Source organism: Dipodomys ordii, unplaced genomic scaffold (genome assembly GCF_000151885.1).
Source record: "Dipodomys ordii isolate 6190 unplaced genomic scaffold, Dord_2.0 Scaffold54, whole genome shotgun sequence".
In the NCBI taxonomy this organism is placed as follows: domain Eukaryota; kingdom Metazoa; phylum Chordata; class Mammalia; order Rodentia; family Heteromyidae; genus Dipodomys; species Dipodomys ordii.
The window spans coordinates 5088318-5112828 of NW_012267270.1; the positions used below are offsets into that span (position 1 = coordinate 5088318).

Sequence of the window (24511 nt, forward strand, 5' to 3'; positions counted from 1 at the left end):
CCCTCAGCTCTTCAGCTCAAGGCTAGCACTCTACCACTTGAGCCACAGCTCCACTTCCGGATTTTTTTCTTTTTGCTTATGTGGTGCTGAGGAATCGAACCCAGGGCCTCGGGCATGCAAGGCAAGCGCTCTACCACTGAGCCACCTTCCCAGCCCCTGTCTCAGCTTTTTTATTCAAGGCTGATGCTCTACCACTTGAGCCACATCCACTTCTGGCTTTTTGGTGGTTCATTGGAGATAAGAGTGTCATGGGCTTTCCTGCCTAGGCTGTCTTCGAAGTATGATCTTCAGATCTCAGCCTCCTGAGTACTTAGAATTAGAGAAGTGAGCCACCAGTGCCTGGCTCACAGAATCAGACTTGGCTGCTCAAGCAGGCAGGGCTGGCTGTGCCAGACACTGAGTGACACCAAGCCAGACATAGGCAGTGACAGAGGTAGTCAGCAGGGCCTCACACTGGACATGGGAGCTCCTAGTCCCAAGCTTGGTGTGGCCTCTCTTTGATGGGGAGGCCCTGGCTGAGATCCTTCTCTTCCTGGGCCTGGATGTCCCCATTGTGCTGGTGCCTCAGAAGTCCCTTTCAAGTGATTGGTGCAGAATATGGTTCGTGTGACAATTGCTGGCACTGTGGGATGTCCCCCTCACTTTTCTGCTGTTGGGGCAAAAGGGCAACCCCTTACCTGCTGGGTAATGGTTAACTAAGCTAACACCCCTTCTTTAAGAGGCCCAACTAGAGGCACCCAGCTGGCCAAGTCTCCAGGATGCACTGGGCGAAGGTAGTAGGGTCGGCAGTGGGGGCTGCCGCCATCTTGGCTCTGGGGATCATCCTGGGCCACTTTGCCATCCCCAAAGCCGCTGACCCACCAGACCCCCAGGACCTGGACCAGGAGATCCTTAAAACTGTGCTTGCACAGCTGGATGCCAGCAAGATACGGGAGAACCTTCGGTGAGAGAGGCAGCTGTGCCCCCTCCCCCTGTGGGCTAGAGGCCCCTCCCTCACCCTCGCCCTGCTCCTCTTCCTCCCTGCCCTGCAGAGAACTCTCCAAGGAGCCGCACCTGGCCTCCAGCCCCCGAGACGAGGCCCTTGTGGAGTTCATTCTGCAGCGCTGGAAGGATCAGCTCTCCGGCCTTGATTCAGCTGTGACTTCCACATACGAGGTGCTACTGTCCTTCCCCAACCAGGAGCAGCCCAACCTTGTGGAACTTGGTGAGGTCCTGCTCGGGCTGGGAAGGTCGGGGTGCTGAGGGGAGCTGCTGACTCTGGGGTCCCTCCACAGTGGACTCCAATGAGACCGTCCTCCACTCCTTCCAACCCAGTGAGGAGAACGTGACCGGGGAGCAAGCAGGACCTAACGTGGTGCAACCCTATGCAGCCTATGCTCCTCCTGGAACCCCAAAGGTGGGGCTAGGCCCCGTCCCCATGCTGCCAGAGCTCAGCTCTCCTATTTCAGCCCAGCTTTCTTCCCTCCAGCCTTCCTGTCCCTCCTCCCCCTGCCCTTGGTTAAACCCAGCCCCAGGAATCCCTCCTCTTGGCACTAGGGCCTCCTCGTCTATGCCAACCAAGGCACAGAAGAGGACTTCAAGGAGCTGCAGGCACGAGGCATCACACTCCAAGGCACCATCGCCCTGACACGCTATGGGGGCGCTGGGCGTGGGGCCAAGGTGAGCAGTACAGGGTGAGGGGGAAGGGCATCTATGGACAGACATACACACAGGGAGGGGAAGGGAGACAGCAGAGCTGCTTGGGGAGCCAAGCTCCAGGCTTGGGGCAGGTGAGGCGAGCCATATTGAGACTTTAAACCTGAACTCCTGGGGCAGCGCTGAAGCAGACAAGCAACAAACCAAAACAGATTCCCCACCCGACACTGCTCGCTGCTGCAAGGAGCGCTGCCATAAATGCTTCACATAAACCTCTTCTTGCCCATGGGAAGATGGAGTCCCAGCTTTTACTCAGGGAAGGAAGGAAGAAAGGAAGGAAGGAAGAGAAGGAGGGAGGGAGGGAGAGAGGGAGGGAGGGAGGGAAGGAGGTAGGAATTAAAAATATAGGGAGAGAGGAAGGAGAAAAGGAAGGGGAGGAAGGAAGGAGGGAGGGGGAAGGAAAATGGTAGGGAGAGAGGAAGGAAGGGAGGAAGAAGAAAAGGAAGGGGGAAGGAAGGAGGGAGGAAGGGGAGGAGGAAGGGAGAGAGGGAGGAAGGAAAGGGAGAGAGGGAGGAAGGAAAGGGAGAGAGGAAGGGAGGAAGAACAGGGAGGGGAGGAAGGAAAGAGGGAGGGAGGGAAGGGAGAAGGGAAGGAGGGAGGGAAGGAGGAAGGGAGGGAGAGAGAAGGGAAGGAAAGAGGAAAGGAGGAAGGGAGGGTGGGAAGGAGGGCACTCACCCCTTCTCTGCTGCTGCAGGCAGAGAATGCAGCCAAACATGGTGTGGTTGGGGTGCTGGTGTACACGGACCCTGCCGACATCAACGATGGGAAGAGCTTGCCCAGTGAGACCTTCCCAAACTCCTGGGGCCTACCTCCCTCTGGCGTGGAACGAGGCTCCTACTACAAATATTTTGGGGACCCTCTGACTCCGTACCTACCAGCCCATCCTGCTTCTTTCCGCCTGGATCCTAACAACACCTCTGGATTTCCCCCAATTCCTGCCCAGCCCATTGGCTTCCAAGATGCGAAAGAGCTGCTCTGGTGAGCCTGTGCCCTGGGCCCTGCCCATGGGGCCACCCAGCCCGTGCACTGAGGGACTGCTCTCTCCTTCCCAGTAACCTCAGTGGACCCTCGGCTCCAGACTCCTGGCAGGGGGCGCTGGGCTGTGACTACAAACTGGGGCCTGGCTTCTCCACAAATGGAGGCCTCCCGGCAGGCAGGTGAGTGCGGTGGGGTGGGGTAAAAGGGGATGGGGTGGGGAGTGGGCTATTCAGTTTAAAAAAATGCTGGTGCTGGGGCTTAAACTCAAGGTTTTATGTTCTTGTTTAGCTTTTTCTCTTGAGGCTGGCACTCTACCATGTAAGCCATACCTCCACTTCCATTCATGTCTTATTTTCCAATCTTTCCTCCCCTCCCCTCTTCCCCCCCCCCAGTCCTGGGGTTCACAGACTGGGTTCTATCCCTGAGCCTCTCTGTGCTCAAGGCTAGAGCTCTACCAATTGAGCCACAGCGCCACTTCCAGCTTTTTCTGTGTATGTGGTGCTGAGGATCAAATCCAGGGCTTCATGCATGCTAGGCAAGCACTCTACCACTGAGCCACCTTCCCAGCCTCCTACCTACCTTTTTTGTCTTCCCACCCCAAGGCCTAGTCTTATCTCTTTCTCTCTTCCAGCCCTTCCTTGGTCCCCAAAATATGTGTCGTGTTTAGGAGAAGCTGGGAATTCCCTGCCCCTCTCACATTGTGGCCACATCTTACCAAGATGGCTTCCACATCAGGGCCTCAACCACTCCTGGCTGGTGTCAGCCTCCCTGCCTGTAGCCTCCTTGGCCCCAAGGGCTCTGCCCTCTCCCAAGGCCTTGTTCACTTGCTTGTGCTCTATTGCTCAGAAGGGGGAGTTCCCCCTCACCCTCTTTGGTCCTGTCTGTCTCACTGGGCAGAGGCTAGTAAGACTAGGGTACTTGCATGTACACAAAATACCTGATATATACTTAGTGAATGGGCAAAAGAGAGGACTCCAGTCCCAAGGGCTGGGCCTGGACCCTCTCTGTGACTTGGCCTTGACCCCTTCCCTCCCTGGACCTCAGCTTGTCCTGCTGAGTAGAGGGACACTGAACAGGGCCAAGACTATTGTTCCTCCCATCACCTCCTCAGCATGGTAAAACTGAGTGTCCACAATCGCCTGGTGCTGAGGAATTCCTCCAACGTCCTAGGGATCATCCGTGGGGCTGTGGAGCCTGGTGAGCCCCCATGTGCAGAGTCTGGAGCCCATCCATGCCCCGAGCCATCACCCAGCCCTCTGCAGCCCACTCACCCCCTACTTCCCTCCACTCTGGGCTCTGATTCTTCTTCCTGCCAGACCGCTACGTCATCTATGGAAACCATCGGGACAGCTGGATCCATGGTGCTGTGGACCCCAGCAGTGGCACCGCCGTACTCCTGGAGATCACTCGCGTTCTGGGGACACTGCTGAAGAAGGGTGAGCTGCCCCCTTCTCTAGTGCAAAGACTCAGCCCCACTCCTTTCCCCCCCATTCTTATTCTGTGTGTGTGTGTGTGTGTGTGTGTGTGTGTGTGTATACGCTCTTCTGGTACTTGAACTCAGAGCATGGTCACTGTCTCTGAGTTGTTTTGCTCAAGGCTGGTGCTCTACCACTTGTCATACGTCCACTTCTGGCTTTTGGGGTGATAAATTGGAGGTAAGAATCTCATAGACTTTCCTGCTGTGGCTGGCTTCCAACCATGATCCTCAGATCTCAGTCTCCTGAGTAGCTAGGAACTTTGGGCCTGGGTGTGTCCCTGATCTCTTCAGCTCAAGACAAATGCTCTATCACTTGAGCCACAGAGCCACTTTCAGTTTTCTGGTAGTTCTTTGCAGATGAGTCTCACGGACTTTCCAGCCCAGGTTGGCTTTGAACCATGATCCTCCTGAGTAGCTAGGATTACAGGCGTGAGCCACCGGTGCCTGGCTTTTTTTAATTTTAATTTTTTATAATCATGTTTATGGAAAAGAAGCTGGCATCTGGAGGAAGTGACCACTGTGGGGGTGGGGTGGGGTCTGGTGTTGGGGTGGGGGTGGGGTGGGATCTGGTGTTGGGGTGGGCTGTCTCAGAGAACAAAACCGCCTGGAAGGCCTGGCGAAGGCTGCCCTCCTGTCAGAGCTGCCCTCCTTCCCATGTTCCTAACCTTTCTGGGTATCCCACCTTCCAACCCTTCCTGGCCCCCCACCAGGCACCTGGCGGCCCCGCAGGTCCATCATATTTGCCAGTTGGGGGGCAGAGGAGTTTGGGCTCATTGGCTCCACAGAATTCACTGAGGTAAGCAAGTCCCACAGGTCGGGGCAGGAACGGGGCTCTGGGGTGGGGCTGGCCGGGTCTGAGGTCACCCCACCCCACACCCCACACCCCGCAGGAGTTCTTCAGCAAGCTGCAGGAACGGGCGGTGGCCTACCTCAACGTGGACATCTCCGTGTTTGGTAGGGGGCAGGCGCCAGGAGGGAGGTGGGGGAAGAAAGGGGACAGGATCCAGGTGCAAACAGTCCTCCCCTGCTCCCCCCACAGCCAATGCCACCCTCCGGGCGCAGGGGACGCCCCCGGTACAGAGTGTCATCTTCTCTGCAGCCAAAGAGGTACAGGAGGGGGGGGGCCTAGAAGCCCGGGTCTGGAGAGTGGGCAGTCCTAGACTCCATGTCCCTGCGCCATAGATTGGCGCACCAGGTCCCAGCGGGCTCAGTATTTATGACAACTGGATCCGGTACTCCAACCGCAGCAGTCCCGTGTACGGCCTGATCCCCAGGTGAGCCAGGGACTGGACCGGGGCCTGGTGCTGGTGGGCCTGCTCCGCAGCCTCTAGCATCGCCCTCTTCCTGTCCGCAGCATGGGCACTCTGGGTGCCGGCAGTGACTATGCACCCTTCATTCACTTCCTTGGCATCTCCTCCATGGACCTGGCCTACACCTACGACAAGGTAAGCAGGCACCCTGATCTGCCCTAACCGCCCTTCCCCTAGAGTGCTCCGCCAGCTTCAACATCCTGCCAAGTGCTGTAGTACAGACTGGATCTGGCTCTTTTGCTTGGTAGCTGTGCAGCCTGGGGCAAGTTTACCTTCTGTGTGTGTCTATTTATTACCTCATGACAAATACTGCTGATTATAAGATGTAGATCCGGTTTTGCATTATTTAAGGCAAACCTCACTGCCAATCAATTGTAGATGATACTGACTGAAAGAGGTACTGAGATCTTGATATGTAGGGTGGGTGGTTTGTTTCAGCATAAAGAATGCAAGTAGACCAGGGCTGTGGATTGCACAGCCTGCCCTCCCTGATTGGTACCCAAACACCTTCTGCTTGTACAGGAGGAGCTGAGATTGGAGGCCTTTATCGGCCTCCAAAGCCTCATGCTGATCCTTCCTGTGAAACTGGAAATTAGCACTGGTCTAGCTCTTCTCTTATGCTGGTCAGGCAAGTAAGTCCTTCTGAGCCTCGGGTTTCTCCTCAGGAGGCTGCAATCTGAGGACCAAGGTTCAAAGCCAGGGTGGGCAGGGAAGTCTGTGAGATTATGTCCCATTAACCAGAAAAAAATCTGGAAATGGAACTGTGGCTCAAGTAGTAGAGCACCAGCCTTGAGTGAAAAAAACACCTAGATCTTGAGTTTAAGCCCCAGTACTGGCGCGCGTGCGCGCGCGGGCACACACACCCACACACAAGAAAGAACAAGAAAAGAGAAAGGAGAAATTTTACACATGATCTTACTCAAAGGCCAAGAAGTGATATAAACTGAAAATCCTAGAATCTACCTCACGAGAAAATGCCTACACAGAGTGGTTCACTGCAGCTGCACCCATTTCCCATGCCCTGTTCCCCTAGAGCAAGACCTCAGCCCGCATCTACCCCACCTACCACACGGCCTTCGACACCTTTGAGTATGTGGAGAAGTTTGTGGATCCCGGTGAGAAGAGGGACAAGGGGCATCCTGAGATGGGCTGAGGGAGGATGGGCTGCAGACCCAGCCCTGGCCTTGTCATTTTCCTGCAGGCTTCAGCAGCCACCAAGCTGTGGCGCGGACAGCGGGGAGCGTGCTTCTCCGGCTCAGTGACAGCTTCTTCTTGCCACTCAACGTCAGTGACTACAGCGAGACTCTCCGCAGCTTCCTGCAGGCGGCCCAGGACCACCTGGGGGCCCAGTTGCAGCAGCACAACATCAATCTGGGTACTGATTCCTCCTGACACAGGGCCTGGGGAGCCCTGAACCCCCAGGACTAAGCCACTGGCTGTTTCCTCACAGGGCCTCTGGTGACGGCAGTGGAGAAGTTTGAGAAAGCAGCCGCAGCCTTGATCCAACACATAACAACGCTTCAGAGCAGCAGCCCAGAGTGAGCAAGGGCAGTGGGCGACCATGAGGACCTGCGGGCAAGATGTCAGGCTGGCTGGGTGCCCATGCCTCACGCCTGTAATCCTAGCTACTCAGGAGGCTGAGAGCTGAGGATCGAGGTTCAAAGCCAGTCCGGGCTTATCTCCAGAAAACTAGAAGTGGCACCGTGGCTCAAGTGGTAGAGCGCTAACCTTGAACTGAAGAGCACAGGGACAGTGCCCAAGCCCAGAATTCAAGCCCCATGACCGCCCCCCATAAAAACAAACAGATGTCAGGCTGGCGGCAGGCTTCTGGCTGCAGGCTTAGGTCTTGTCTCCTCTAGCTCCCTGCAGGTCCGGACAGTCAATGACCAGCTGATGCTCTTGGAAAGGGCCTTCCTGAACCCCCGGGCATTCCCAGAGGAGCAGTACTACAGGTGAGCCAGATCCCAAGTCCTGGGAGGTGCCAAGGTGGGGCAGCATAATGGCCACCTACTGGGCAGCGTAGATCAACTCATGTCCCAGAGACAGGAACATGAGTGACCCCATCGCAATAAGCTTCCATTTTACAGATGGGGGCTTTAATGCCTGTTTACAGCAGCTGAGTGAGGTCCAGGCTCAGTTCCTCACTAACCTTCATCCTATGCCTTCTTGTCAGTCACGTGCTCTGGGCGCCCCGCACCAGCTCGGTGGCCACATTCCCAGGCCTGGCCAATGCCTGCTCCAGGGCCGAGGGTACAAGCCCGGGATCTGAAGCGTGGGCTGAGGTGCAGAGGCAGCTCAGTGTTGTGGTGATGGCTCTGGAGGGGGCAGCGGCCACCCTGAGGCCCGTGGCTGATCTCTGATGCCAGCTGCGTCTGCAATGCTTCCTTCATCTTCCGCCTCTCACCTGGGTTTCCTGGAGTGGAGGCCCGGAGTCATGCAACCAGGGGATCCTCTGAAGCACCCGAGCACACGCTGCCAATCAGACACCTGAAGACAGGGGCAGTCTCTCTCTCTCTCTGTCTGTCTCTCTCTCTCGCCACTTCTTGGAATCAAAGTCACACTGAGGACAGGCCCCTGTGCAGTCAGTCTTTCCTCACACCCCCAAATAAAGGAAGTCTAGCAACCTTATAAAAACAGTTCATTTTATTATGTGGGAATAACAAGGAAACACGAAGGCTGTGAGAGACTGCACGGCCCCTCACGTGGGGGGCCCGGGTCTGTGCACAGCCTCCTCCTCCTCTGCCATGACCACATCCTCCAGGGTGCGTCCTCTGAGCTTGCTCTCCACTAACACCTGGCAGGTACCGGCCGGAGGCAGCCCTTCCTCGGCATAGCGGCCTCTCAGGAACACAACTCTTTCTTCTCCGTCTAAGGGCAGTCCATGGGCCTGGCACAGGTCCCGGGCTTCGTGAGCACCATCCAAGGCCAGCAGGTGGACCATGAAGTCCAGTGGCAATGCCTGCCCTTTGGGGGTGCTTAAGGCACGAGCAAAGCGGGCCAGGGCTTCTCGGCGGGCGCGGCCCACGTGGCCCTGCACCGCGCAGCTCTGCAGGTAGGGCAGAGTTCGCAGCAGGCGAAACAGGCGGGCGGCGTTGCCCTCGCGGAAGGCAGCGTCAACTGCCAGGGCCCTGCGCAGGGGCGCGCAGGCGCGCAGGGAGGCGGGCAGCTGCAGAACCTCACGCAGAGCCTCCGTGGAACCTGCAGGGGTAGAAAGGCGGGATGAGGATGCCTGGTCCTTCTCCGGGTAGGCCCCGCTTCCCATCCATCATCCTGGGTTCCACCCACTCCCACTTCCAGTCTCAGCCAGTCCCACCTCCTGACTTTCAGTCAAGCTCATCTCCTGACCTTGGTCACCTGCCCACTCAGGTAACCTGCCTGACCCACTCACAGCCATGCCTCTCTCCAAGACAGATCTGACCACCAGGCAAATCCCTCATCCACAGCTTGGTCAGGTGCCACAAGATCTCAACTCCCTCTGTCTAGGTCTTGTAATAGGGAAGACATGGGCAGTGGTTTCTGAGGGGTACACAGACCCAGATAGTTTAGTGACTGCCTAGAGGTTTCCCACTGTCCTGGCTGCCCCGCACCTGTTTACAGGGATGACTCTGCCTCCCTGTCCCCCGATCACATGGGAAGTGACTCTGAGGTGACTCCGTCCCTAATTCCCTTCCAGGAAATCACGATACTAGAGCCTTTGGACATTTTTAAGAATGGAGGCTTCTGACTCATTCAGTTGTGAAGTCAACAGCATTTTATTATAATTAAATAGGATTTACTAAAATGTATCATTCTGGGCTGGGAAGGTGGACCCCCCAAAAATAAATAAAATGTATCATTCAAAGAAAGGTGCTAGAAAGGTGCTCAAGTCTTTTTTTTTTTTGGGTCCGGTTGTGGGGCCTGAACTCTGGGCCTGGGCGCTGTCCCTCAGCTCTTCAGCTCAAGGCTAGCGCTCTACACTTGAGCCACAGCGCCACTTCCGGCTTTTTTTCTCTTTGCTTATGTGGTGCTGAGGAATCGAACCCAGGGTCTCAGGCATGCAAGGCAAGCACTCTACCACTGAGCCAACTTCCCAGCCCTGCTCAAGTCTTAAAAGTGTGTTTTTTTCTTTTTCCTAGAGATTGATTCCAGACCCTAGAGAATACTAGGCAAGCACTCTACCCATTGGGCTATGCTCTCAGCCCTTTTGTTCACATTACTCTTTCTTTCTTTCTTTTTTTCTTTTTTGATGGTCCTGGGGCTTGAACTCTGGGTCTGGGTCTGTCCCTGAGCTCTTCAGTGCAAGGTGAGTGCCCCACCACCTGAACCACAGCCAGGTCTGTTTTCTGGTGGTTAACTGGAGATGAATCTCATGGACTTTCCTGCCCAGGCTGCCTTTGAACCTCGATCCTCAGATCCCAGCCTCCTGAGTAGTTAGGATTACAGGCATGAGCCACTGGCGCCCGGCTTTTCCCTTTTCTTTTTGCCAGTCCTAGGTCTTGAACTCAGGGCATGGGCGTTGTCCCTGAGCTTCTTTTGCTCAAGGTTAGCACTCTACCACTTGAGCAACAGTGCCACTTCCAACTTTTTCTGTGTATGTGGTACTGAGGAATCGAACTCAGGGCTCATGCATGCTAGACAAACACTCTACCACTACGCCATATTCCCAGCCTGAGCTTCTTTTTTTAAATTGTATTTTTTGTTGTTGTCTTAATTTCTTTCTTTTTCTTTTTTCTTTTTTTGTTGTTGTTTTTGTTGTCGGTCATGGGGCTTGAACTCTGGGCCTGGGTGCTGTCCCTCAGTTCTTCTTCAGCTGTTGACTAGCACTCTACCACTTGAGCCTCAGCCCCACTTCCGGCTTTTTCTGCTTATGTGGTGCTGAGGAATTGAACCCAGGGTCTCATGCATGCAAGGTAAGCACTCTACCACTGAGCCACCTTCCCAGCCCTTGTTTGTTTTTTTTAACTGTATTTATTTTTTGTCTTTTCTTTTTTTTTGGTACTGGGGATCGAACCCAAGACGTTGCACTTGCTAGGCAAGAGCTTTGCCACTGAGTTACATCCCAGCCCTTTTCTTTTTGGTACTAGCGATCAAACCCAGGACATTGTACTTGCTAGGCAAGTACCTTGCCAACTGAGCTACAGCCCAACCCAAAAGACTGAAGGTATGGTTCAAGTGGTCCAACACCTGCCCTAGCAAGTACAAGACTCTGAGTTCTGATTTTTATTTTTATTTTTTGTCGGTTGTAGGACTTGAACTCTGGGCCTGGGTGCTGTCCCTGAGTTCTTCAGCTCAAGGCTAGCGCTCTACCACCTTAGCCACAGCCCCACTTCTAGCCCTTTTCTGTGTATGTGGTACTGAGAAATTGAACCTGGAACTTCATGTATGCTAGGCAAGCACTCTATCACTAGGCCACATTCCCAGCTGCTGATTTTGTTTAAAACTGTATTGAGCCATAGGACCACTCTGGCTTTTTCTGTGTATGTGGTACTGAGGAATGAAACCCAGGGCTTCATGCATGCTAGGTAAGCACTCTACCACTGGGCCATCTTCCCAGCCCTCTTTTTTTACTTTTACTATTGAGAAAATGGAGCCCAGAAATGGGAAGGGAAGCTTGTCTGTGAAATGAGATGTAAGCTGTGGCTCAGGCCTGAAATCCGAGCTACTCAGAGGTTGAGATCTGAGTTTGAAACCAGCCCAGGCAGATAAATCCAAGAGACTCTATCTCCAATTAATTTTTTCATCAAAAATGCTGAAAATGGAGTTGTGGCTCCAGTGGTCGAGTGAAAAAGTGAAGGAAGCGTGTTCCAGAAGCCCTGGATGCTGTCCCTGAGCTCTTTTCTTCAAGGTTACTGCTAGCCACTTCAGTTATGGCTTTTGGGTGTTGCACTGAAGATAAGATTTTTCTTTTTTATTTGGTGGGTCATGGGGCCTGAATTCTGGGCCTGGGCCAACCTCAGCTCTTCAGCTCAAGGCTAGCGCTCTACCACTTGAGCCATGGAGCCATTTCTGGCTTTTTCTGCTTATGTGGTGCTGAGGAATCAAACCCAGGGCCTCAGGCATGCCAGGCAAGCACTCTACCACTAAGCCACCTTTCCAGTCTAAGATTTTTCTGCCGGGGCTGGATTTGAACCTTGATCATCAGATCTCAGCCTCCTGAGTAGTTAGGATTACAGGCGTGGGCCACCGGCGCCGGCTTTACACTAACTTTTGGGGGAACCTAATGGTGAGCTGAATTTTGTTTCTGGGAATGGAAGGGGGGCGCATGCGCTTCGCCGCCGAGCCACACCTCCTCCGCCCCCCTTCCCCCAGCCTGGACCACGGAGACTTCAAAGCTCCTTCCTTTCCCTCCGCTGTCCCCCAGGAGGGTCCCCGCCCCAAGGAGGGCTTTGCGCCGCGGCGACCCCCGACTCACCCAGGTTATAGAGCAGGAAGAGAGCTTGGAAGGCGGCCTGGCGGGGGTGCGTGCCCGCGCCCCGCTCGTAGCAGCGCCGCAGCGACCCGAAGCCCTCCTGCACCTGCGTCTGCAGCAGCACCGGGTCCGCGTGTCCGCGCGCCTCCTCCGGCCCGAGCCGCGCCACCACGGCCAGCAGCGTGGCCAGCGCGGCCTCCAGCACCGCCGCGGCCTCGGCGTCGCCCGCGTCCTGCAGGGTCAGGTCCAACCGCACCGCGCGCAAGCGGTCGGCCACGAAGCCCGCCACCTCGGCGCGGGGGGCGTCGGCGCTCCCGGCCACCTCGCCGGCCAGGTAGCGCACGGTGGCCAGCAGCACGGAGGGCGGGCGCAGCTGGCTGGGCGGGGGCCGGGGCTTGCCCGCGGCCGGGCGGCTGTACTCCTTCACTGCGCGCTGCGGATCGGCGCGGGGCGGTTCCCCGCGGCGCCCCGGCGCCATCTCGAAGCCCTTTCCCGCCGGGCGCGCTCGGCGGCCGGGCACATGTCCTGGCACATGCCCACCCGGGGCTCGCAGTCGAGCATGTGTGGGCTGCGGGGAGAGGGTGGGCGCTCAGCATGGTGAGGACCCCGCGGCCCGGCCGCCGCGGCCAGCCCGCAGCCGCAGCCCGGCCCCTCAGGCTCAGGAGAGAGGGGCGTGGCGGGCTGGTGAGGGGGCGTGGCGTGGCCGACGGGGGCCGGGCTAGGGGCGTGGCCTGACCGACCGGGACCCGCCCCCACGCCGGGCTTCCAGCGTGCCCGCCTCCTGCCCGGACAAGCACTGCCCTCTCACCGGGTCCTGTAGAGCTCCCGAGATGCACTGCGCCGCGGCCGACGTTGGCAGCTGGGCTCCGCGCGCTCAGCCTCCATCCGTGTCTCCGTTAGTGCGCGGCGCTCCGAGGTACGAGTACCCCGTAGGGTCTTGGAGTTGTAGAGTGGCTCACTTCTGTAATCCTAGCTATTCAGGAGGCTGAAATCCGAGGATCACGTTGGGAAACCAGCCTGGGCAGCAAACTCCGTGACTCTTACCTCCAATTAATCAAAACAGCCCGGACGTGGAGCTGTGACTCAAGTGGTAGCGCGCCAGCTTTGATTGAACAAAGCTAAGAGACAGCACCCAGACCCAGGGCCCAAACCTTAGAACCAGTACAGAAAACCCAAACCAAATCCCTGTGGGTCTGGGAAGTCCCATGATGCACCGGTTTGTAGTCCTTCCCGCAGCCAATGGCTGGGCGGCGGGGGCGGGCCAGCACGGCGCCACGCCTTCCCGTTGGGCTTCAGTCCTCAGAGCCTTCACTGTTGGGCTTTGAACTGCTCTGGAGGCTGAGATCTGAGGATCGCGGTTAGAAGCCAGCCAGGGCAGAAAAGTCCACGAGGCTTCATTATCTCCAAGCGGGAAGTGGAGCCCTCGCTCTAATGGCAGAATGCTAGCCTTGAGCAAAAAGCTCAGGCCCTTTGTTCAAACCCCAGCTCTGGCAGCAAAAATGAAATAGGAAGCACTGGTGACTCACGCCTGTAATCCTAGCAACTCAGGAGGTTGAGATCTGAGGATCAAGGTTCCAAGCCAACTCAGGCAGGAAAGTCCGCAAGACTCATCTCCAATAAACAATAAAAAAACCGGAAGTGGTACTGTGGCCCAAGTGGTAGAGCGCTCACCTTGAGCTAAAGAGCTGAGGGACAGTGCCCAAGCCCAGAGTTCAATCAAGCCTCACAACCAACAAAAAAAAAAAAAAGAAAGGAAGGAGAAAGGAAAAGAAAAAAGCAAAGAAGGAAAAGAGAGAGAGAGAAATACGTTTCATTCATCCCTTTGTCAAAACTGGTTTTTATCAACTTGTCATTTTCGGTTGTTCCAGATTCTTCCCATCTCCTACAGCAGGGGTCAGCACACTGTTTCAGTAAAGCCATACAGAAATTTGTGATTTAGGTGGACCCAAGTACACAGCTTGTACTTACTTGATGGTGATGCAAGAACTCAGCTATAGACATTATATGAATGAGCCTAGTTGTGTTTTGACAAATTTTTATTCATAACACTTAAATTTCGTATTATTTTTCACTTGCTACAGAATCTTATTCTTTTGATTCTTTTTTTATTTTCACCCTTTACAAAACGTAAAAATCGATTCTAGCTCATGAACCTTAACAACAAAAAAAGGCAGTGGGCCAAATCTGGCTGTAGGCTACAGGTTGCAGACCCCCATTCCAGATGGGTAGAGTGATAGTTTATGCCCAGAGCTGTGGCTGACAACGTGGACATGGAGACAGGCAGAATCAGAAGTGTGTATCTGATTTCAGTGAGGCAGGCTGGAAACTGAGAAGTCATTACTTCTTCATCCTTAGTCCAATTACATACAAATACGTAATCCCTGGGGTTAAAAGACCAGTAATTTGGGCCAGGCTCTGGGGAGACAAGAGGGAGGCTGGCAGTGCTGGAGCTGGCTCTCCAGGTAGTACCCCTCCCTCAGGGTGGCATCTAGGACAGGTGCCCTTGAAGGATCTCCTCTGCCCGCTTTAGGTATTCAGCAGCCCGCTTCTTTACACCTTCCCGTCGGGCAGTGGATGGGTCACCTGTGGAGAAAGATTGGCCTTTGGTCTGGTCCCTTATAGTTGGATCCTATTGTCTCCTCCCATTTTGGGTCCGGTTGTGGGGCCTGAACTCTGGGCCTGGGCGCTGTCCCTCAGCTCTTCAGCTCAAGGCTAGCACTCTACCATTTGAGCCACAGCGCCACTTCCGGCTTTTTTTTTTTCTGCTTATGTGGTGCTGAGGAATCAAACCCAGGGCCTCATGCATGCAAGGCAAGCACTCTACCACTGAGCCACCTTCCCAGCCCTGTCTCCTCCCATTTTACAAATAAGAAAACTGAGGCTTTCACAGGTTAAAATTATTCTTCCAGCCAGGCACTGGTGGCCCACTCTTATAATTCTAGCTACTCAGGAGGCTAGATCTGAGGATCACAGTTCAAAGCTAGCCAGGGCAGTAAAGTCCATGAGACTTTTGTCTCCAATAAACCACCAGAAAACCAGAAGTGGCTCTGTGGCTTAAGTGGTAGAGCACTGGCCTTGAGCTGAAGAAGCTGAGGGACAGTGCCCAGGCCCCATGACTGGGGAAAAAAAAAAAATTATTCTTCCAACTGGGCACTGGTGGCTCATGCCTGTAATCCTAGCTACTCAAGAGACTGAAATCTGAGGATGTGGTTCAAAGCTAGCCTGGACAGTAAAGTCCATGAGACTCTTATCTCCAATTAACCTCCAGAAAACAAGTAGAGCTGTGGTTCCAAGTGGTTCAAAGTGGTAGCCTTGAGCAAAAAGGCTTGGACTGTGCCCACGTCCTGAGTTCAAACCCCACAACTGAAGGGAAAAACAAAACAAACAAACAAAAAACCCTCTTCCAATCAGTGAGGGACAAATCCCTACTTGTGCCTTTGCTTGGCTTTTTTTGCTGAAGGCTGACACTCTACCACTTTAGCCACAGCTATACTTTTGGCCTTTTGCCGGTTATTTGGAGATAAAAGTCTTATGACCTTTCCTGCACAGGCTGGCTTTGAACTGTGATCTTCAGATTTCAGCCTCCTGATTAGCTAGGATTACAGGCTTTTTTCTCTTAATCCTTTCATTGCTTTTCTGTTTATCCTTCCCCTTTGCATCCTTGAGCAATCCCAAACCTGACCCTTGACCCTCCAGACCTTACTCACTGGGCATTCCCTGAAGCAGGACGTGCACGCCATCTCGGTAGCCCTGGAGGGCCGCAGGGTAGGCACCTGCCTTCTCATCCCGGAGGGCCTGGGTGATGAGCTCCGTGGCCTGGCTCAGATAGGCAGGGGTTGGCCCTTCTTCCTCATCCTCTTCCTCCACTTGCCCTCCTGGTTCCCAGGGCTCCTGGTCCAGCCTTTTAGACTCTACCTCCATGGCTGCCAGCTCTCCTATGTGAGTGGGGCTAGGGCCTGCGCCTTCTGCAGTTGGACAGAGAGGGCTCACATTGCTTCCCGGCCTTTTGGGTAGGATCAAGTGAGAGGATTTACGCTCAGCAGCTCTTCCTCTCCTAGGACCTGCTCCCCACCCCCAGGCCTCTCCTCCCTCAGGACACCAGCTTGTCTCCAGAAGAAGAAACTAGAGCCTGGACTAACCCAGAAGCCTTAACTTAAAAGATAGCAAACTAGCTATGATCTGTTTGATTAGAGGAGTTCATGTACTTTGTAAAAAGTCTTACCTTCCTAGTTTGTGTGCGTGCGTGCACGTGTGTGTGTGTGTGTGTGTGTGTGTGTGTGTGTGTGCCGCCGCCCGCCCCCCCCCCCGCATGCACGAGCACGAGGCCTGGCTCTGTCCCTTAGCTTTTTCATTCATGGCTGTGATACTCTTTTCACTTGACTCACAAGCCCACTTCTGGCTTTTTTTTTTTTCATTTTTCCTCCCAGTCCTGGGGCTTGAACTCAGGCCTAGGCACTGTCCTTGAGCTTCTTTTGCTCAAGGCTAGCACTTGAGCCACAGTGCCACTTCTGGCTTTTTCTGTTTATGTGGTACTGAGGAATCAAACTCAGGGCTTCATGCATATTAGGCAAGCACTCTACCACTAAGCCTCATTCCCAGCCCACTTCTGGCTTTTTGATGGTTGACTGGAGATAAAGAATCTCACAGACTTTCTGCTCCTTCTGGCTTTGAACCCTGATTCCCAGATCTTAGGCTCCTGAGTAATTAGGATTATGAATGTGAACCACCACATCTGGTGCTCATGTAGTCTTGTAAAAAGTCTTACCTTCAAAATTCTTTCTTTAGGTATACAACATAAGTATAGTTTGTGAAGCCGGAACTGGTGGCTCACACCTAGCTACTCAAGAGGCTGAGATCTTAGGATTTCACAGCTAGCCCATGCAGGAAATTCCATGAAACTGTGTGTGTGTGTGTGTGTGTGTGTGTGTGTGTGTGTGTGTTGTGGGGCTTGGACTCAAGTGGTTAACTGGAGCTAAGTGTCTCACAGATTTTCCTGCTGGGGCTGGCTTGGAACTCTGATCCTCAGATCTCAGCCTCCTGAGTACCTAGGATTACAGGTGTGAGCTTCCAGTGCTGGGCCTGTGAAAGTTTTTATGTCCAATGAACTGGGGTTCAAGTGATGGGGCACTAGCCTTGAGCAAAAGAAGCTTAGGGACAGCACCAGGCCCTGAGTTCAAGACCCAGGATAAACAAATAAAAAGTTTAATTTGTTATCTCTGGGTTAAGGGCAGAACTGCTCTAAAGTCTTAGAATAATCTTAGAATAGATTCAAAGAATCTCAAGGTTTTGTTGAGTGTTTTGGTTTTTTTTGAGAAGCAGTGATAGGGATGCATGCTGGGCAAGTGTTCTACTACAGACCCACAACTTCAGTCCCCTCTGAGGTTTTAGGTCTTTCCTTTTCAATCAAGGACCCCAAATGTGCAGACAGTTGATGACAGGCACCCTCACATTCAAAAGTAGGGAGAGGGGGCCCATTATGTGTCTAGGGTTGGCTTAGAGGTGGTCAGATAGCCTCCCAGCAGCTGGTGATTCTGGTGCAGAGGCTTTGGACAAGAATCCAACTACTCAGGAAGCTGAGATCTGAGGGTTGTGGTTCAAAGCCAGCCCAGCAGGAAAGTCTGTGAGACTCTTACCTCCAATGAACCACCACAAAACCAGAAGTGGAGCTATGGCTCAAGTGGTAAAGCACCCCTTGAGCAAAAAAGCCAAGTGAGAGCGAGAGGCCCTGAGTTCAAATCCCAGTGCCTGTGTGCACGCGTGCGCGCACACACACCCACCCACCCACACACACACACACACACACACACACACACACACACACACACACGGGGTACAGGAGTATGGAGAATTGTGGTACCCCATCCTAGAGAAGGAAGAGGTAGGCATTGCTCCATCTCCATCTAAGTGAGGAGTCCTAGGAGACCCCATGAGGAGCTTGGGGGCCTCCTGGGAGAAGGAGGGCCTCCAGCTGGGCCTCCAGATCTCCCCATATGGCTGAGAGCAGAGCAGTCCATGGAGCTCCTCAGTACTGAGCTCAGGAGCCTGGTGTCCAGTTAAGTGCACTGTTGGCTCCTGGCCTATAAGAGCTGGTGAAAGGGTGCACTGCCTGCCATGGGTGGCGCAGGGGAGGACGTGAGCACACTGCCATTATAGGACAAGGACGGGGACCTTTTCTTGCAGGGTGACTGAATGTCTTGTGACACTGCCTATGAGAGAGCTTACAGAGCTGCCCACTGGGTACCCTGGGAGAGGGGGGAGGGGGAGGGGGAGGGGGAGGGTTCAGTGTTATTCCCGCTCAGAGGCTGGGGCGATAGCTGCCCTGGGGGCAGCACTCTGTCTGTCCCCACATCCTTCTTTGCCCTCCTACCTGGAGGAGCAGAGAGGGGAGGAAGCAGAAGACAAGTAGCCGGGTGCAGAGGCGTGCGCCTTGCTTCCAAAGCGCGGGGAGACAGGCAGAAGGCTCGCTTAACACACAAGTTTCAGAGTGAGCCTGAGCAACGAAGTGAAATGAAAGCTCATTCCAGAAACACACAGACGCGCCAGGCGCCAGTGGCTCGTGCCTAGCTATTCCGAAGGCTGAGGTGTAGCGGGTCACAATTCACAGCCATCCCAGGCAAAAGTTTTAAGAGACTCCATTTCCAAAACAACCAGCAAAAAAAAAAAAAAAAAGCTAGAGGCCTGGCTCAAATGGTGCCAGCTGCATCAGGCTCTACTTACTACTGGTTTAAATGAAAAAACAAAAACAAAAACGCATACAACAGAAATAGGAGGAGAAACAGGATGCTCATAGCTGTGGTATTCAGCTCACCAAGCAGCCGGGCTGTGGCACAGTGGGCCTCTTGCTTCTGATGGTCATGCGAGCGGCCAGCCGGCGGCAGGCAGCAGCCATGCCTGGGTTTACACAGGTGCCCTGCAGATTGGCCGGCGGCCCTGTGCTTCTCTGCGGCTCTCCTGTCCCAGCCCCGGCCCCGTCCACCCTGCCTCCTTACCGTCTTTGGAAAAGGGGTCAAAGAGGGCGAGCTCAGCCTCAGAGAGGGGGCCCCGGGAAGGGGAACCAGACGCCTCTTCTTCATTGCCACAGCTGAAGAGAAGATCCAGGGCCTCCTGGGCAGGACTAGACGGTGGGGGGTCCACTGAGGAGAGACCAGGGGCCCTTGACACCTGCCCTCACCACTTCCTGGCTTTCAAAAGGGAATCATCCTCTCCCTCAGCCAGCGGCACAGACAAGCCTGTTAGGGTTTGTACCCCCCCTTTTGTTTTTTGGTAGGTCATGGGGCTTGAACTCTGGGCCTGGCACTGCCCCTCAGCTCTTCAGCTCAAGGTAAGCACTCTACCACTTGAGCCACAGTGCCACTTCTGGTTTTCTTGTGGTTTATTGGAGTTCAGAGTCTCATGGACTTTCCTGCTCGGGCTGGCTTTGAACTGCAATCCTCAGATCTCAGCCTCCTGAGTAGCTAGGATTATGGGCATATAGCCACTGGCGCCTGGCTTGGTTTGTACCCATTTTACAGATAAGTAAACTGAAGTGCAGACAAGGATGACCTTTCCAATGGCCCTGAGCAGGTGAGCAGGGCAGTGGGGAACATCCCAAGTTGTTTGTTGTGATCACTGAGCACAGGCCCCCCTTTCTTTCCCCTGGGGCACCCAACCCTGCCTCTCTCCTTCCACCTTGATGTACCTGGAACCTCCAATTCTTCCAGGCCCCTCCTTTCTGCAGGGAGCGGCTGGGGCAACCGGGGATCATCCAGTGGTGGTGCGGGGATCAGAGGGGTTGGCAGGATGTGTAGGTCCTTGGAAACCTCCAAAGGCCGAGTCACCTCCCCACCCTGCAGCAGGGAAAGACCAGACCAGGCGGGGAGAGTCACAAGTGTCACCTGGTGGGCAGCTGGGCTTCCCAGGTGCAGGGGCGCTAGCAAGAGCAGGTGCACGTACCCGGAAAAACTCCTTGAGTTGGGGGCTGTTGTTGAGAGCAGGGATGTGTACAGTAAATCGAAGCAAGTCTTCTGCTCCCTTTCTCCGCTCCTCTATCACAGAGGCTTCAAACCGGCCTGCAGCAGCCAGGGCAAAGGAGCAGGAAGAGCAACTGTGAGACAAGTTAGTAGCTCCATGGCCCATTTTTCCTGGTTCTACCTGAGAGGCTCTGCACAGCCTGCTGGCTACCTCTCTAGGCTCCCTGGCCCCTCCTGTGTGTATTCATACCAGACGTTTACTGAGCAGCTACTTTGTGCTGACTTAAGAAGATGAGTGAGAAAGAAGGCCTCTGCTCCCAAGGATATCATATGACAGATGGGGAGGAAAATAAAATAAAATGAACCAAAATCGCCAGGTATCAGTGGCTCACTGTAATTCTCACTACTCAAGGGATGAGATCATGGGCTGGGAATGTGGCTTACTGGTAGAGTGTTTGCCTAGTATGCATGAAGCCCTGGGTTGGGTTCCTCAGTACCATACAAAAAGAAAAAGCTGGAAGTGGTGCTGTGGCTCCAGTGGTAGAGTGCTAGCCTTGAACAAAAGAAGCTAAGAGACAATGCCCAGGCCCTGAGTTCAAGCCACAGGTTTGGCCAAAAAAAAAAGAGGCTCCTGGTTCAAAGCCAGCCCATTCCAGAATGTCCATGAAACTCCTATCTCCAATTAACCAGCAAAAGCCTGAAGTGAGCTGGGCACTGGAGTCTGTAATACTAGCTACTCAGAAGGCTAAGATCTGAGATGGAGCCAGCTGGGGCAGGCTGGTACTATGGCTGTGGTAGGGTGCCAGCCTTGCATGAAAAACCTAAGGAAGGGCTGGGAAGGTGACTCAGTGGTAGAGTGCTTGCCTTGCATGCATGAGGCCCTGGGTTCCATTCCATAAGCAGAAAAAGCCAGAAGTGGTGCTGTGGCTCAAGAGGTAGAGCTAGCCTTGAGCTGAAGAGCTGAGGGACAGTGCCCAGGACCAGAGTTCAGGCCCCACGACTGACAAAAAAAAAAAAAGAAAGAAAGAAAAAGAAAAAGCTAAGGGACAATGCCCAAGTCCTAAAGCCAAGCCAATACCAGCACCAAAAAAAAGGGGGGGGGTGCTAATAAAGTTGGGAATGGGAAAGAGTCCAGGACATCTGTCAGATGACGCCATCTTGGAGGACAGAGGTCCAGGACTCTTTCCAGCCCTCACCAGCTAAGATCTCCTTTGCCCAACTCTCCCTCCATCTTGGCCTGAGGATTCACTCACTCACCGAACACCTGTGCCCGAGGGAAAGCAGGGAACTCCTCCAGGCGCCGGAAGAGGTTGCGATGTGTGTAGGCCAGGTCGCCATGGAGCTTGCGGAAGTCACTGTACCGCTTCCACACCACCACCTACTATGCGGGGGGAGCCGTGACCAGGGCGGCCTTCCCATGCCCAGTCTGCCCCTCAGAACAGTGAAGAGCCAGGGTACCCTGCCTGCCCAGGGCCAGGAAATAAGGGAGGGAATGGAGTGGCTCTTCTCAGGTCCCAAGCAACTCCCTTACTGCCTCCAGAGCTGGAATGGGGGGCGACTGCCTCCCAACCAGAAGCCTCACCTCTTTGATGTCTTCTGGGTCCTTTTTTGAGATGAACTGAAAAAGGAAACGCAAGAACCTGGTGAGATCAGAGCCTGATACCTGACATCCCATCATTCCAGGGACCTTAGTTCCCCTCAAAGGCACAGAGCCCTCTGGCATCAACGTGCCATGACTTTAAGGCTCTGAGTATAACTTAGCAAGTTTTCTGCTAGATACTTCTGTTTATCTACCAAACTGGATGATCAAATGAGGTGCAGGTGGCTCACGCTTGTCAATCCTAGCTACTCAGGAACTTGAGACCTGAGGATCAAGGCTTGAATCTATATGGGGTAGAAATGTCCATGAGACTTTCCAAAATGGAGCCCAAACACAGAAGAGCATTTGCTGTTTGAGTCCATTCATAGGAAAGTCAAGAACTGACTAAGGGTTGGAGGTGTGGCTTCGTTGATAGAGCCCTGGCCAATAAGCAAAGCCTCAGGTACCAAGTTGGAGTACTGATCTTGCAACAAAACAAAGAAAAGAATGGATCAAATTTATCTATGGTGACAGAAGACAACTAATGACTGACAAGACACAAACTTGGGGGATGGAAGTGTATGTTGAGCTGCACAATATATATTACATAAAATCTGATCAAGCTGTAATATGGTAGAGGAAGTAAAGATGGAATATTTGACTTGGATTGTGTAAAATGGATAATGAGGGATTTTAAGATATAAATGTGTGGGCTGGGAAGGTGGCTCAGCAGTAAAGTGCTCACCTAGCAAACATGAAGCCCTGGGTTCAATCCCTCAGCACCACATACACAGAAAAAGCTAGAAGTAGTGCTGTGGCTCAAGTGGTGGAGTGAGTTTCCTGAGCAAAAGAAGCTCAGGAACAGTGCCCAAGCCCTGAGTTCAAGCCCCATGACTGCGGGGGAGGGGGGCGCAGATATAAATGTAAGTGTGCTGTGGATAAGACTTCCCTGGTATCTAGTTATTTTAGCTAGTAACTGTCACTCTGTAACCCTGTAACTCTGTAACTCTGCTTCTGCTGTTTTCTGAACAATGGAAGCCCTAACCCAGATGAACCATCACCACCCCTTGTTCTATTCCCCTGCTTCCAGCCAGCAAAACCTTGGAGGGAAATTTTAAATTAACATGCGAAATTCTTTCTTTCTTTCTTTTTTTTTTTGGGTCCGGTCGTGGGGCCTGAACTCTGGGCCTGGACACTGTCCCTCAGCTCTTCAGCTCAAGGTTAGCGCTCTACCACTTGAGCCACAGTGCCACTTCTGGCCTTTTTCTTTTTGCTTATGTGGTGCTGAGGAATTGAACCCAGGGCCTCAGGCATGCAAGGCAAGCGCTCTACCACTGAGCCACCTTCCCAGCTCAACGTGCGAATTTCTTGTAACAATCATTGGCTAAAACCAACACCCAGCCTCCCGCTTTCCCCACCCTAGTCCAAAATGCTTAAAAGCCAATGTGGGCTGGCACTCAGGGCCATTTCCTGGGAGCACTCCAGGTGAGGTCCTGGCGCATCAGCACTTTTCACTCAATAAAATCTTTTACATTTTCACTGCGGATTCAGTGGTCTCACTGCCCCTCCCCACTACAGCTGTACATTTATATAAATTATGTCTCAATTTCAAAAAACCTAAGCCAGGCACCAGTGGTTCATGCCTAGCTAATCCTAATCCCAGCTACTCTGGAGGTTGAGACATGAGGATCTAAATTGGAAGCCAGCCTAGATAGAAAAGTCGATGAGACTCTAATCTCCAGTAAACTACTCACAAAAGGCTATAAGTGGTGCTGTGGCACAAGTGGTAGAGCGCTAGCCTTGAATACAAAGAGGCTTAGGCACAGCTCGGTGGTAGAGTGCTTGCCTCACATGCATGAGGCCCTGGGTTCGATTCCTCAGCACCACATAGGCAGAAAAAGCCAGAAGTGGCGCTGTGGCTCAAATGGTAGAGCGCTGGCCTTGCTGAAGAGCTGAGGGACAGCGCCCAGGCCCAGGGTTCAAGCCCCACGACCGACAAAAAAAAGAAATAAAGTATTGCAAGAGTTTTTACTAAACCAATAAACCAAACTCCAAGTAACCAGAGAATTCATACTGGGTTAAGCTCGTTTTGATGTTCGAGAAATGCACAAACTACGCGGGAAGCTCGGGTCCCGCAGCGCAGCGGCGAGTAGCGCCCCCAGCCTTTTTTAAAAAAAAAGAAAAGGCTGCCACTGAGGCCCCGCCCACAGGGCGCCCAGGACCGCCCTCACGGTCACCGAGGCCCCGCCCACAGGGCGCCCAGGACCGCCCTCACGGCCACCGAGGCCCCGCCCACAGGGCGCCCAGGACCGCCCTCACGCCGGACTCCATTTAAAGGGGAAACGCTTTTCTGTCGTCCAAACAAGGGAGCCGCCCGCCTCACCTACCCTTAAGGTACCACGCGGCCCCCCAGCTGTTTAAAGGGGAAAGGTCCCCGCTGGGCCCCACCTCACCTGCGCGGTTACTTTGTACTCGGTGTAGCCCTTGGGATGGGTCCTGGGGTCGGAGACCGTGTAGTGCCGCAGGAAGTCATCCTTCGCCTGGCGAGACATGGCCACCGAGCTGGAGCGGCGCTGCCCGCCGCCCCCGCCCCTCCGGCTCGGGCCTCCGCCGGCGCCGGCTCGCCCGGGCCTGCGCCCTCCTTCTACCCGCCCACGGAGCCGGGCGCAAGTCGCAGCGCCGCCCTGGCCCCGGCCTGCGGCCAAGGGAGCGTCTGAAAAGTTCCCTACCACGGGGAAAGCGTAAACGCGGGTAATGGGGGAAGGAGGATTGGTCGGGGGAGGTTTAGGCACCTCCTCACCTGTGAGGGCGATGGCGCACCCCGCCCGTATCTGAGCGTAAGCCCCACAGACTTCCAAACCACTTCTCTTCTTTTATCCATCCACATACTTTTGTTGTTTTTGTCAGTACTAGGGTTTGAACTCAGGTCCTTGCACTTGCTAGGCTAGCTCTCTCATGAGCCACACCTTCACCCCCTATCAAAAAAATTTATGTGTTTAATGTAATTTAAATATTCATTAACATATACATATATTTATGTAAGTAGCTAGGATTACAGGCATGAGCCACTGCACCCCAGAGGTAGTGTATGTGGCCTTTTACCAGTAAGTATGCATCAAAACCATATTGCTGAAA

The 24511-nt window shown here is 54.0% G+C and overlaps 3 protein-coding genes across 3 annotated transcripts; 1 reads left to right on the forward strand and 2 right to left on the reverse strand.

Moving 5' to 3' along the window:
• The first annotated feature begins 758 nt into the window (after positions 1–758).
• Positions 759–8085, forward strand: Naaladl1 (N-acetylated alpha-linked acidic dipeptidase-like 1). The gene is made up of 18 exons (XM_013020852.1): positions 759–943; positions 1032–1204; positions 1275–1396; positions 1537–1659; positions 2390–2673; positions 2748–2852; positions 3785–3870; positions 3990–4109; positions 4861–4946; positions 5041–5104; positions 5190–5257; positions 5333–5424; positions 5505–5595; positions 6494–6575; positions 6662–6835; positions 6911–6998; positions 7320–7412; positions 7634–8085. The coding sequence occupies exons 1-18, from the start codon at positions 759–761 to the stop codon at positions 7818–7820; spliced, it is 2223 nt and encodes a 740-aa protein (XP_012876306.1). The 3' UTR covers positions 7821–8085.
• Sac3d1 (SAC3 domain containing 1) lies at positions 8082–12806 on the reverse strand. The gene is given in 4 exon segments (XM_013020854.1): positions 8082–8658; positions 11852–12334; positions 12337–12416; positions 12657–12806. Coding segments are annotated over 4 exon segments (1140 nt in total). The 5' UTR covers positions 12734–12806; the 3' UTR covers positions 8082–8158.
• Positions 12807–13876: 1070 nt separating this feature from the next.
• Positions 13877–24013, reverse strand: Snx15 (sorting nexin 15). The gene is made up of 8 exons (XM_013020945.1): positions 23830–24013; positions 21380–21415; positions 21055–21175; positions 19781–19896; positions 19527–19674; positions 18838–18981; positions 15556–15813; positions 13877–14431 (listed from the first exon to the last, which is right to left on the reverse strand). The coding sequence occupies exons 1-8, from the start codon at positions 23926–23928 to the stop codon at positions 14337–14339; spliced, it is 1017 nt and encodes a 338-aa protein (XP_012876399.1). The 5' UTR covers positions 23929–24013; the 3' UTR covers positions 13877–14336.
• Positions 24014–24511: the final 498 nt, after the last annotated feature.